At 36.2% G+C, this 14,221-nt stretch overlaps 1 protein-coding gene across 1 annotated transcript in view; it reads right to left on the bottom strand.

The window, feature by feature from the left end:
• NLGN4X (neuroligin 4 X-linked) overlaps positions 1 to 14,221 on the bottom strand; it is a 457,592-nt gene that overhangs the window by 20,737 nt on the left and 422,634 nt on the right. Inside the window, 2 exon segments of the mRNA XM_043995262.1 lie at positions 3,900 to 4,689; positions 8,691 to 8,876. Coding sequence (XP_043851197.1) covers positions 3,900 to 4,689; positions 8,691 to 8,876 — 976 coding nt within the window.

Below are 14,221 nucleotides of genomic sequence, written 5' to 3'. Positions count from 1 at the left end.
TAAAAAAATGAGCTGGAGAAGGCAAGGGAAAATCACTCCAACATATTTGCCAAGAATCCCCCAAATAGGGTCACCAAAAGTCAGACAGGACTGAAATGACTGAGCAACAGCAGCAATAATACTCTACTAGGGACAGATCACATCTAATCCATGCTTTATCATCCAGTGTGAAAGGTAAATCATAGGAAAAATTATAAGGTTAAAATACTGCTGTCATTATCCACCTCCTTTATTCAATGGCCTACCGTGGTCATCTCCATATATATACATACATACATACATACATACATACATACATACATATACACACACATACATGTTATATATATATATATAATATAAAGTACAAATTCCTCAACTTGATATTCAAAGCATGCATATCACCTGTCTTGATTCCAGAATTTAACAATAACACTGTTTCCATTATACTACCCAATCAAATAAAAATAATATTGTATATATTTATATAGTCCATGCTTCACAACCCATTTATTCATTCACCAGGGCCTACACAGCATGGTTATCTTGCCATTTACCCTACAACTATTTCTTCTTTCCAAAAATTATGACTCTCTAGACTGGACCTCCAAGGACCATACGCCTACCTCTCTGGGTTGTTATAATGAGATAATATTTTTAAATGCTTGGCATGGTGCCTGGCACATAGTAGACATTTAAATACCTGTTTATTTTCTTCCTTCCTCCCTCCTAGGGTAGGCTAATGACTTTGTTTTGGAATTCCACCCTGAATTTGAGCTGTCTTGATTGTTGTGTAAGTGAAAACTCACCGACCCCATTATATCTAAATGGCTCTAGATCATACTTCCCAGCCAATCCAGCGGCAAAACAAAAGGACACCAGGGCCTACTCAGTATAGGAATCTTGCCATACATCCTTCTACCATTTCTGTACCACATCTTGACCCTTTCTACCTCTTGCTCTTGCTGTGAGAACAAAAGACAACTCAATAGCACCAAGTACAGGAAAGAGTTTGAAAGCCCTATGGATCCAATTAAAATCCCTGAGATTATCAAATCAAAAATTCCTTTCCCTGACTAACATTCCCCACTGTGTTATACTGCATTATTACAGTGTTAAGTTCCTAGATAGCAGGGACTGTCTCACTTTTATATTTGTATCACTAGGGTGTAGCACAGTGCCTAAAGGTAGCATCTGCTTGATAAATGCTTATTGATTAATTGATCAATAGGGGGAAGATACAGGGACTAGATTTCCCTCTCTTATTTCATTATACTGGTAATTCCCAGGTGGGAAAACTCCTACCTTAAGTGTAGGTCAAAATTATTTCTGTCACTTATAATAATAGTAAAAATACTATAAATTATAATAGTTAGCATTTATACAGCACCTACTATGAGCCCAGTATTATGCTAGCTGCTTTACAAATATTTCCTCAATTGAACTTCATAGCAACCCTGATATGTAAATATCATTATTATCCCCATTACAGATGAGGAAACTGAGTCAAACAGAGATTAAGTGACTTGCCCAATGTCACACAGTATTATGTGTCAGAGGTTGGATTTGGACTCAGGTCTTCATGTTTCCAGGCCCTGACCTTGATCCAATGCACCACATGAAAAATTGCTTTAAAGTATTGAGAATTCAAATGACTTGTCTGGGGTCACACTACAAGAACAGATAAGAAGCAAGATTTGAACACTCTCTGTCTTTGAGGCTGTCTTTATTTCAAAATGCCATACTGGCTTTCAATTACTTATAATAAAAGCTGCACTGCTTTCTTGAACAATCAATTGCACTTTATCAAAGAATTTTCTCTTATGTTTACTACTGCATGACCTCAAATTGAGCAAGTAACTTAATGTCCTTAAGTCTAACTTTTCTCATGTGAAAAATTAAGGAGTTGGACTACATGGCTTCTTTAGTACCTTATAGCCCTATATCTCTGATCTTATCATCTAATATATCATTTAATACCTGCTACACTGAGTTACATAGAATAGATAGAAATATTATAATCCATCAGATAATGAAACAGTAATTAATTTAGACAAGGTCACATACCTATGAAGTTGTGGAACTGGGACAAGAACCCAAGTAATCTTAGTCCAATGTTTCTTATTACCTGTATTCAGCATTGTTGATTTAAACAATCTCTCCTGATCCTCTGGGTTAATCCAGTTTTCACCCATATTTTTAGAGTCAACTCTTCCTTTGCTACTCTGACTCATTTTGTCTTTACACTTCTCTGAATTCTTATAGGTCATATAATATGTGGTATGAAAATTAGTGCTTGAATATATAAACTGTCCTCTAGTGTTCTTTATAATTTTTTTTTAGCTCACAAGAAAGGAAGCCCCTCAGTGTCAGATACCATATTTTAAACATCTTCACACAATTATGGTGATACATTGGTTTTCCTCCAAAACCTTACATAGCAGATGCTTAACAAAAACTGGTTGATGATTTCAATGAATATTTTATAAATCAGAAAACATTCTGACATAGTTACCCACTAATTAATCTTTTTTTGAGTTTGTATTTTTTCATATAGGGATTTTCTAGATTCAGGTACCCCTGTGTAAGGTCTTGGTAGACAAAAACATAATTGAAAAGATATGAAAAATATAAACATCAATTATATGGACTCAGGAAGATGTTTAAATTTCTACTGTGGTGACACTACAAGTATTAAAGAAAAATCCCTGAATCAGCTAAATGGGTCAATAATAAGTTGTGTTTACTAACCCTTGCCTCATACCATCCTTTTGAAGAGTAATGCAATATTCCCACTTATCTTAGTGTCGACATTTTTCTAGGAATGCAATATTGTTCTAAAATCACCCTCCCTGAATCTATACACAATGACTACAATACAGTAAATAAAGCCACTTAGATATAATGCCCATCTTGATCAATAAATCACTAATTCACCACTAAAATGGAAATCAAATAAACAAACAAATTTTCTGCTAAATGTTGTTTAGTTTCATTAAAAATTGAAAGTTGCTAAAATTTCCATGATTCCAAGCTGAGAATCTGTTTTCTTCTAATATTATTGCTAATATTGCTGCACTGCACTGCAGTTGTAGTTATAAGAGAGTAACCCTGCTATAAGTGTTCATTGGAAAGATTTACCATCCCTTAATGCCATGAGCATCTTTATTTTTAATTCAGTACAGCAACTTCAAGGTGAAAAAGAGCTCAGCACTAAGGCAGAACAGAACAATACTGCATTATTTGTCAAAAGGATGTTACAGGATGAGGATTTGTGAACACAGCCTATTATTAGCCAGTTAAGTGGCTTTAGTCGTTTTCCTTACATGTTTGCAGAGTATCTACACAGTAAAGATTCAGCTATATTTCCAAATCTCTGTAATGGCTGTTTGTGTTTTCCATACCTTTTTCAAATATGTTTAGCTTCACAGTTATAAGGATGAGATTTCTCCATGGTTAATAGGAGGCAAATTTCCTTTGTGTTGTTATGCAATAAGCCTGGCTATACAATTTCCCATGAGGACAGTCTTCTTCAATAACTTCCTTTCCTCCCAAGAGATGCATGGAGTCTCTTTGAGATGGAGAACACTAAGGTGTACTTCAAGTTTGATGCAGTATAATGAAAGAACTAATTTTTCCCCCTGAGAACACTGCTATTTTTAATAGGCCCCATTGAGAAAAAAAAGGTCTGTGGAGTTATTATTATCCAACTACCCCTATAAAAATGATTTGATAGGATGAAGTAACCTTAAATTATAGTAAACCTTAGAGAGAAATAGCTGGATTTTCTTGTGACAAATGCAAAATTTTGGAGCAAGAATGCAAGGTGCAGGAGTCTATGTCTAATGTAATCATTTAACTAAAGACCAAAAGCACAAAACATTGCAGTCAGAAGAAAGCTGCCTTAGAGTAAAACATACCCAGTTTTGGCGAAGTTTGTCCAGTACGTCATGACCACTGCACTAAGCATGACGTCATTCTTGGAAAAATTACAACTGAAGAGCTCAGTAGGACCGATCATGGGAATGCCAAAAACATATGGAACTTCATCACCATGGGCTGAATCAGCCCAGCTTGGTTTCATTTCACTTTGGCAATGGTGGTAAAATGCATAGAAATATGTTGGGGAACCATACTGGGCATGTAGGTCAGCTGTGGCAACAGCAGGAGCGACCCATTGGTGATCAGTAAAAAGGGCAACCAGGGTCTTTCTTCGAGTTTCAGGGTTTTCTTTATCTGCCCAGTCAGTGTACATGAACTTTATTGTCTCCCGTAGCGTGTCTTTTCCTTCTGGATAACCATACAGATTGTCCACAAAGTTGGAGACAGAGAAGTCAAAATCATTTGGAGAAACGCCATCTTCATTGTCAACAATACCATCAACAAACTTTAAGCCTTCCCCTTGGTTCACGCCAAGCATTATGTCATAGTTTAGGAACTCCCCCTGCTCCATTAGAATCTGAGGGTCATCTGGAATTACATCACCATCTATCACAGGCCCGAAGGCAATGTGGTATGTAGCTGGAGTAATGGTCTGTTGAATGAGTTCTTTGTAGTTCTTATTCCGAAGGCATTCAACCATGTCAGTGGTATCCAGCATGTTGCAGCCCACTTTATCTGCCAATATCCGAGTGTACTTGGCAGGCTGGTAGTTCACTGCCCAGCTGGACAGGGCTGTTCCACTCTGTATGATTGCCTTTTGGAACAGACCTGCAGGTGCAAATTGTGTACATGCAAATGAAAATCTAAAATATAAAAAAGCAGCTTTTACTGAGCAAAGAATGCTTTTATTGTATCTCAGGGATGTGAATTTCTCAGTACAGTAGCATTCAGCTATTTCAGCCTCTCTTTCACTCATTTTTTTTTCCATTTGACACTAGTTTTAATAGGAACTTCTTCTACACACAGAATAAAGAGTTAAGAAAAGGAAACTACCCTTACAAGTTCACCCCAATGAAAATTCATACTATTCATCTACCCCTCTAGAATTTTTCAGTTTTTACCTTTAAAAAGCTCACACAAATAAATGAATGTCGGAGTCAATCCAATTCTCTGTTCTATGTCAATATGCTTTTCACTAGTTTAAAGGTCAAAGGAAAATTATACGCTTACCTCTTTCACAGAGTAACCAGGCACCGTGTAATTTAGGAAAAATGTTCAGATAAAATCAATTTAATACGCTCAATTTGTGGGAGTATTTTGGTCTGATATACTTTGAATTACTTGTTTCACATTTTCTCCCTTAACTGTAAATATATGAAAAAATGTAATGTGCATTTGAAAGAATAACTTGTCCATATCTAATTAAATTCTCCAATTGGAACTAATAAGATTTTTTCCCCAAAGAATTTATTATTTCTAAAGAAAATTACACAAGTTCCAAGTCTAGGATTTGCAAAACTATCAAAAATACCCTATTTAGATTAGGTTCAGAATAAACTTGAGCTTATGAGGTAAAATAAATCAATATTTTATTATATTGCATGGATGTCTAACTCTATTTTTAGAGTATGTCAGGACAGGAGATATTAGATTATAAAATCAGAGTGTTTTGTTCACTATCTTCCCTTTTCTATACTTGAAAGCTGGCCTGAGTTTAGAATCTGACAGCTCATCATGAGCTACCAAAGGAAGAAAGAGTTAAATCTCTGATTCTGGTAGCTTGCACTATGTCAACTTTTAAAATCATAGAAGTAATCAAGTTGGGGCAGCTAGGTGGCACAGTGGATAGAGCACTGGCCCTGGATTCAGGAGGACCTGAGTTCAAATCCAGCCTCAGAAACTTGACATTTACTGGCTGTGTGACCCTGGGCAACTCACTTAACCCCAATTGCCTCACAAAAAAAAGTAATCAAGTAGGTAAAAAACATTCTTTTAATCAGTAAGATGTGATTTTAAGAGAAAGGATGGCCCAAAGGTTAACTAAGAACTGAAATTCTAAATGGCTCCATGCTGCATTGGTTAGGTCAATATTTAGGAAGTTTATGTTCCAGTTTATTTGTACTCGTGTCTTATATTTACTTTAATATGGGATATTTAGAGCTTAGAGAAAATAGAGTGACCTATATGTATCCCATTGCAAAACACAGTTTAAGGCATCAGTAAAATGAATCAGATTCTTTTGAAGTATTGTAAAGTCATATCCAAATTATCGTTAATAAAATTATAATGGAACAAATGTTATTTAAAGAGAGACATTTCTCAGAACAAAGAGAAATCTTTTAGTTGATTTGAACCTGACATAATAAAAACCAATCATTTTTCAAGTACAGAGAATATGTCTCTCTGTGAAGAATGTGAAGAAAAGAACAAAGAGCAGTGTCAATATTCAAGAATTGTCCTAAAATATGAGATTATAAATGTAGAAGACACACATGCTCCACCAGTTCATTCACTTGCTAGCCTCTCAAGGGAAGGATTCCACCCTTCTGCTACTCAGTGAGGCTGCATTCATTCTGATTCACTTGGGAAGGAGGAGGAAAAGGAGCTTATTCTAAGCCTTTTTCCTTAGTAAAGAAAAGCTTGGGGCAGCTAGGTGGAGCTGTATTCAGGAGGACCTGAGTTCAAATCTGACCTTGGACACTTGCCACTTACTAGCTGTGTGACCCTGGGCAAGTCACTTCACCCTCATTTGCCCAAAATAAGCAAATAAATAATAGAAAAGAAAATCTTACTTCTTCAAATGCCTAAAGAATCTAATATGTTTTACCTTTTTGGAAAGATATCTTAACCTTACTACCCCTCCTTCTTCCACTGAGGCCAATGAATACCATATAACCTAAGCTTACTGTTATTAATTTGCATTTGTGTATTGTACAACAATGAAATTCTGTTTAGGCTTCTGCATGTGCTTATATCTACTAGTCCTCTCTCAAACTCTAGAGGTCAACTGTCACTTCTCAAACTCCTGCAATCCCATCAATTCTTTTTTTTTTTTTTGGTGAGGTAATTGGGGTTAAATGACTTGCCCAGGGTCATACAGCTAGTAAGTGTCAAGTGTCTGAGGTTGAATTTGAACTCGGGTCCTCCTGAATCCAGGGCCAGTGCTCTATCCACTGCACAACCTAGCTGCACCACCATCAATTCTTTCAACTGCCACATTGTATCTGCCACACCTTTGGAAACCAGATTATCATGGTATTGAAAATTGTCTGTTAAAGAGGCATCTCTAAAAATGGAGCAATAGTGCTTAAAGAGTAAGTAAAATACAGTGTAGAGAGGTCACTGCCATCCAGTAACACTGTTAGTCACTTTGACACTGGCATCCTGGCCATTCCATGGCCTGACTTCAAGTCATTTTCTCTAGTTGTATCCTATGCTTCCTCCTGATCTATGCTTCTTGGCTTCCCTTAAGTCCCACCTAAAATTTTACATGCTAAAGGAAGCTTTTCCTGATCCTATTTAATTCTCATGCCTTACTGTCGTTGATTATCCTCTATACATCTTTGAACATTGTGGTTGCTTGTTGTCTCCCCCCATTAAAACTGAATATCTGGGGCAGCTAGGTGGCACAGTGGATAGAGCACTGGTCCTGAATTCAGGAGGACCTGAGTTCAAATCCAGCCTCAGACACTTGACACTTACTAGCTGTGTGACCCTGGGCAAGTTACTTAACCCCAATTGCCTCACAAAAAACCAAAACAAATACCCTGAAGATCTCAAGAACAGTGGTTGTATTTTGGTTTTCTTTATATCCTCAGTGCTGGGGCAGCACACAGTAGGCATTTAATAAATGTTTACTGACTGACTAGAATTTTGGGGGCATCTGTTTTGGATGTTATGAAACCTTTGTTCTCTGCCAGTTTCAGGGCTGCATCCCAAATAGCGAAGATGCCAAAAATCTGTATTTAAAGTATCACTAGTAGATCCCCCCCCCCAGATGCTATTATCTCCTATACAAGTAAGTATTATTTTTTCTAATTTTGGTAAAAATGATATAAAACATGTCAAATGTCATTAAAATAGTCTTTGATAATGATTTGTCTAGGCAACTGAATCAAGCAAATATTTATTAAATGATTACTAGGTCTTAAGTTTCTTACAGCACTGAAATTCTATGAGTTGGTGATTGTCCTATATACGAACATACTAAAATATTTTAAAAAATACAATTTGCACACTTAAGTGTTTCAGTAAAATAATGTGACAAATGAATTAAAATGTCTGTCACTATTTTTTATTAAGTTGTGGCCCAATTTAAAGGAGATAATTTTTTTTTAAATGATGGCTTAAATGTGAATGGCATTGTTAGTACTCTATGCATTAAATTCTCTGATATTCTATTTCATGTTATATTTACCACCTCTTCGCCCACAGTCATTATCACAAAAAACTCGTAGCTGATTAAGGATTTCCTAAATGACTCCTATGGTCATAGATAGCAAAAGATCGAAAACAAGGTAGAATTTGATAATTTCTAAGAAAGGCATTGATGATCTAACCAACATTGTTGTTAAATCACAAATTTGAATTGACTCATTTTTAATGGAAAAGAAAGGGAAATAAAAACTAGCCAGGGATAGGATATGGTAAAGAGGAAGAGGATGAAGAAGACAACTCATACAAGGATCACTGCCTAGGTTTTGGTTGAATTTTTTTTTAATAATATAGATTTATCATTTAATTCTGATAGGACATTTCTTTCACTGTTCTTAAAACAAATACCTCTATTTCTATTTATTTTATTTTAGTCAGAATGGAAATCATATTACCTTCTGAATAGTGAGATAAGGTCAAGAGGCTAACACATGATGCTCCTGCTCCTGAGCCAAAGATAGTAACTCTTTTTGGATCCCCTCCAAAAGATCCAATGTTTTCTTCAATCCACCGTAAAGCTTGGATTTGGTCAAGCAATCCATAGTTGCCTTTTGCTGCCTGGTCCCCAGTACTTAAAAACCCTACAAGGAAGAAAAGGACTTTTTTAGTTATCAACTATAAAAAGCACAAAACTAAATGTCATAACATGTTTTGGTAAATCATGTCTTGTGATCCCTATTCAATTTTCCCAATAATAATAAACTATTAGTGTAGAAATATTTTATAAGCCAAAAGTCCCCTCACATGTTGAGAATTATGATTCTCAGAACATTTTGAATATATACATGTAATAATAATTATATAACTGCAGATACTAAAAAAAAGTTTACATGAACTCTGATGAGAGACTCTTCAAAGACAATTTATCCCAAATGCATTTACAGAGGAAACTGGATAAAGAACAACAAAATAATTAAAAATTTTTAGTAAAATGTATATAACAAAATTATTTTATCCATCAATGAAAGTGAAGCCACAACATTTGCATAGTTCCTGATATGCTTCATGAGTAAGTAGATATGGTACTAATCGGGGAAAAATAAAATGTGATTAGATTACATAGAAAGATAGGAGGGGGCAGCTATTTGGCACAGTGGATAAAGTACAGGCCCTGTGTTCAGAAGGACCTGAGTTCAAATTCGAACTCAGACACTTGACACGTACTAGCTGTGTGACCCTGGGCAAGTCACTTAACCCTAATTGTCCTGCCAAAAAGAGAGAGAGAGAGAAAGAAAGAAAGAGAAAAATAAAAAAGAAAGGAGGTCCATCTCAGGAAACTACAGTCACTGGCCAGTTTATAAAAATGTAAAGTCCATTCTTTGGCCACATAAACAGAGGGTCACCTGGATCTAGATCCTCAGACTATAGTTTGCTATAGTAGTATAGAAAGATTAATTCTTAAGCTGTCAGAGAGAAAAATCCCACAAGCTTAAAATCAAACAAAAGAAACAAAAAGCATGGATTATATTTATTGTAAAAAAAACAAAACAAAGGGTCATAGAAAATATCAACTGCTAATCCATATACTTAATTTGCCACCTCTGAACAATATTATCACAATAATCTACAAATATATTGTGGGTATCATTCATGGTAATGACTAATATTTATAAAGCACTTACATATTTTATTTTATTTGATCCTGGCAACAAACCCATGAAGCAAGTGCTATTATGTCCATTTTATAATAAGAAAACTGAGGCTGAGAGTTCAAATGACTTGCCCAGATTCACACAGTAAGGTTCTAAGGTAGGAGCCAAACTCAGATCTTCCTGAATAGAAGTACAGTACTCTATCAACTATGCTACCTAACCAATGAAAGTATGAGAAAGAAAAACAGGTTTTCAAAAACATTATTCTATGGAAGATTATTTTCTCACAGTTACACAATAGAATCAAAGGGAATATAAGGTCCATATTTACTTTTTGTTGACTAAAGGGAAAAAATCTACATTTAATACAGTAGTTCAAAATGTAACTTTCAAAATTCTTGTCTAACAAAGTGCCTCTCCTGCAAAGGTTAAAATTGTTCAAGATCCTTTGAAAGTTGTAGCAACAGAGATAATTTTGTTCAACAACTCTCTGAATATTAATATCAGGTGAGGTAAAGAACAGTAATAAACATTGCTTGTCAAAAACATTTGGAGGATATCTAGCATGTATCTGAAAGGGGAAAAGGGGTGTTGCTAACATGAATTTTGCAGAAGTTCATTTTCACAAAGACAGGTTGAAAAACGATTTCTCTCAGTCACATCTAGTGAGTGACCTCTGTCTGATCTCAGTTGTAGTAATTCCCCAAACTGTATTTATGTGCTACAGAACATACAAGTGCTAAGTTAATGGATGATCCCTATTATTTAAGATCAAGTTGCCAATATTATCTACAGAATTCCCCACCCACAAAATCCACCAAAAAAAAAAAAACCCAAACAACTCAGAAACTACAACAACAATAATAAACACTTCTCTCAATTTTGTTTAAAAAAAATACTGCCTTAATTAAAGGAAACTCTTACCCAGAATCAAATCTATTATACTCGAAGTTTCCCTTATAGCCAATATGATTGAGCCAGGTGGTACAGAGGATAAAACATTGGATTTAGTGTCAGGAAGACTTGAGTCTGAATCCACCCTCAGACACTTGCTATCTGTGGGACCCATAACCTCCGTTTCCATAAGCTTCCTCAAATGTAATAGGGGATAATAATAGCACCTACCTCCCAACATTATTATGTGACGAAATGAGATAATATTTGTAAAGCATATAGCATAATGCCTAGCACATCGTAGGCACTTAATAAATTATTTTTTTCTCCTTCCACAGATGGCTTCCCTCTATTCTTATGGGAGCTTCCTCCCTACTTTTAGAAACATAAGTTCCACTTCATCTCTCTTTTCTCTTGCTTTAATGAAAATTTGCTCTACTATAGTTTAGCTTCCAATGGTGTTCTCCTTAAGTACTGAATTTAGACTATCCCCAGTTTATAATGGTGAGACAGCTTAGATGTTCCTGTTTGCAGATGACATTGAGTTAATTACATGTCACAGAATAGTTCAGTTTCTTTCAAATCAGATTCATAAGCACTCAAAAGGGTTAAGCATAACTATCTGCAAAGAAAAGGCCAAGTAGATGAAAAATTACTACAGCCTGGACTATAGCAGCTTATATAGTAGACAGGCTATAAAGCTGATCTATAAATACATATATTTTAGACAACAACATAAATAAGCTGGGACCAGAGCTCATCAGGAATAGGTGGGCATTCTGAATTGCCTTTGGAAAACTGTTCAGTGCTTTTAATGATACCAGGCTTCTCCTTGAAACAAGGGCAAATACTTTTAATTCAATAAGAAACTTGCTTCCTGCCCTGGTGTTGAGGCACAAAGGGGACAAGGCAGTTGATGACATTGCCTCAATTTCTATTTAGATTAAGGGAGTTTGGGAGACTTTGATGGAAGGCACATTTTACCTAGTAGGCATTGTACAAGTAGACAGTGGAATAGAGTCAACATGGAAATGAGGAAGATCTTTCTCCATGGTTTGTCCTGCAACCCCAGGTGTAGGAGTTTCTCAGTCACACTGAAGCAGAAGGAGATAGCATGAGCAGTTGTGGTCATGAATTCTTCACTAGTCAATGAGCTAGCAATCCATGTGATCCTCAGCCCTTAGAGTATTTTGCTATCCCCTTTCCCTGTGTAGCTCCAACTATTGCTACACTAACACCAATAAACTTCTAGAGTGATTTTTGCTTATCAGTCAGAAAGTGCTGCAGTGGTAAAAGAATGAAAATTTCATGTTTACCCTAAAGGCTTTGAAGACACATGAGGTAGGCAAGAGGAGGCTACTAATTAATTACCATTTAAGAATCATGCAGAAGTTTTGTAAAGGATGTAATCAGAGAAACGCAGTTGGAACAGGAGGCAAGTCAACCATGTAGTGGAAATTAAAGTTAACCAATGGGAAATCCACATGCTCTAAAAGTAACTTTACAAAATCAAAAAGCATAGATGAATTCCTTGATCACACTGGATAAAGCCCTTTGGGGAACATATAGGAAACTAAGAATTAGACTTGTACAAGGTAATAAGGTATGACTAGGTTGTGATCTGCACAGATTAAAGGAATAACCACATCAGTACTGAATGTACTGAAGTACCAATAAAATCAATTTACCTATTAGTCTTTGCCAATCAATCAATCAACACATAACTAGTTTTAAGCACCCATTATATGTCAGGTACTAAGCCAAGCAAAGGGGACACAGAGATGATGTAACGATTGGAATGACGCCACCTGCTGGATACTTACTGTAGAAGAGTTCTGCCCATGAAGCAAAGGTCTTTGAGGGCAAGACCAGGCTTCAGGAAGTGACGCGGACTAGTGGGAGGAGGAAGGAAGAGACTGGCGCTCGGTCTCAGGCTCTTTTCCTCTGGACTCTGATGGAGAAGGGAGCTAGAAATGTGCTCTCCCTTTAATAGATAGAAATCTAGGCCTTTCTCTCTCTCTTTACCAAATTCTTGTTTTCCTTAATAAATGCTTAAAAGCCTAACTCTTGCTAAAGCTTATAATTTATTGGCGACCACTCATTAGATATTTTAGACAGTTTAGCTAGAATTTTAACCCTTAACAATGAAAAATGAAATAGTCCTTGCCTTGAAAGAACATCAGAGGCAGCAATGTGTACGTATGTAACCCACATCTCAAAAGCTATTTGCCTAAGTCTGTTCTCTTTTCTGAAGTTTTAACTAATCACTCAGTTGTCCTGGCCTGTGTGTGAGGGATGGAGTTGTTGAAACCAAGGGAGAGGAGAGATGATGGTCTTCTGGCTTTCAGCTTTGCGAGAGAAGTCATCCAATGAGGAGAGTCATACAAATAGCCTCTGAGGTGTGGGCTACATTTATGTAAGGAGATACAAGATAAATTAAAAAAGCAGATAAAAGATATGCTTGCATAGGAAGGGACTAGCTTATAATGGGACTAGGATAGACCTCTTAAAAGAGGTAGCACTTGAGCTGAGTCTTGAAGGATGCCAAGGATTCTAAGAGGTAGAGGTGAGAAGGAAGAACATTCCATGGACAGAAGGCAGCCAAGGAAGCAGCATGAAGATGAGAGATTTAGAGCATTATGCTTGAGGAACAGCATGTGGAGAGGAATAATGCATAAGAAGAACTGGGAGATCTGAATAAGAGATCAGGTTGCAAAGTATTTAAAATGACAAAGAAAAATGTATATTTAATTCTATAAGGAACATGGAGCCACTGGAGTATGTTAAACAGAAAGAGGGGAGGAGGTGAGGTGGTCAGTTCTTCACTTTAGCAGTCACTTTGGTACCTATATGCAGCACTGAATAGAGAAGGGAGATGCAAACGCATTAATTAGGAGAGTTTTTCTATTTTTTAAAAGAAAGGCAGGAAGGGCTGAACTAGTGTGAATGGAAAGTTGGGGACTTTTGTGAGATTTTGTGAAAGGAATAATAACATATTTGCCAAGTGATTACATGTCTGGAGTGACAGAGTGAGAGGATGAGGAAGATACCAACATTAAAAACCGGGGTGATTGCAAAGAAGATTAATTATAGAGAAATTTAGGAGAGGGTAGGTTGGGGTGTGTAGGAGAGATAATGAATTCAGTTTTAGACATGTTTAGCTTGAGATGCTAGTTTAATCTTTCCAACAGACAGTTGGTGATATGACTAATATGAGAGCAAGCAAATGTAGTAAACAATATTGAAAAGATTTAGCAATAAATTATATTAGAGAAATAATATTTTTCTTGCTAACATTTTCATAGATTTCTTTGGCAAAGACCCAAATCCTCCTAATACAATCATTCTGGAAAAACCCCCCATATAATCTTTGTATGGAACTAACATAACCAGTTGTTAATAGTTTCTCCTCCCTTCCCCTCTATCCCTCCCTCAGGTTC

Source organism: Dromiciops gliroides, chromosome 3 (assembly GCF_019393635.1).
Source record: "Dromiciops gliroides isolate mDroGli1 chromosome 3, mDroGli1.pri, whole genome shotgun sequence".
Lineage (NCBI taxonomy): Eukaryota > Metazoa > Chordata > Mammalia > Microbiotheria > Microbiotheriidae > Dromiciops > Dromiciops gliroides.
The sequence above is the reverse complement of the archived record's forward strand: the minus strand, read 5'-3'. Positions and strand labels throughout refer to the sequence as shown.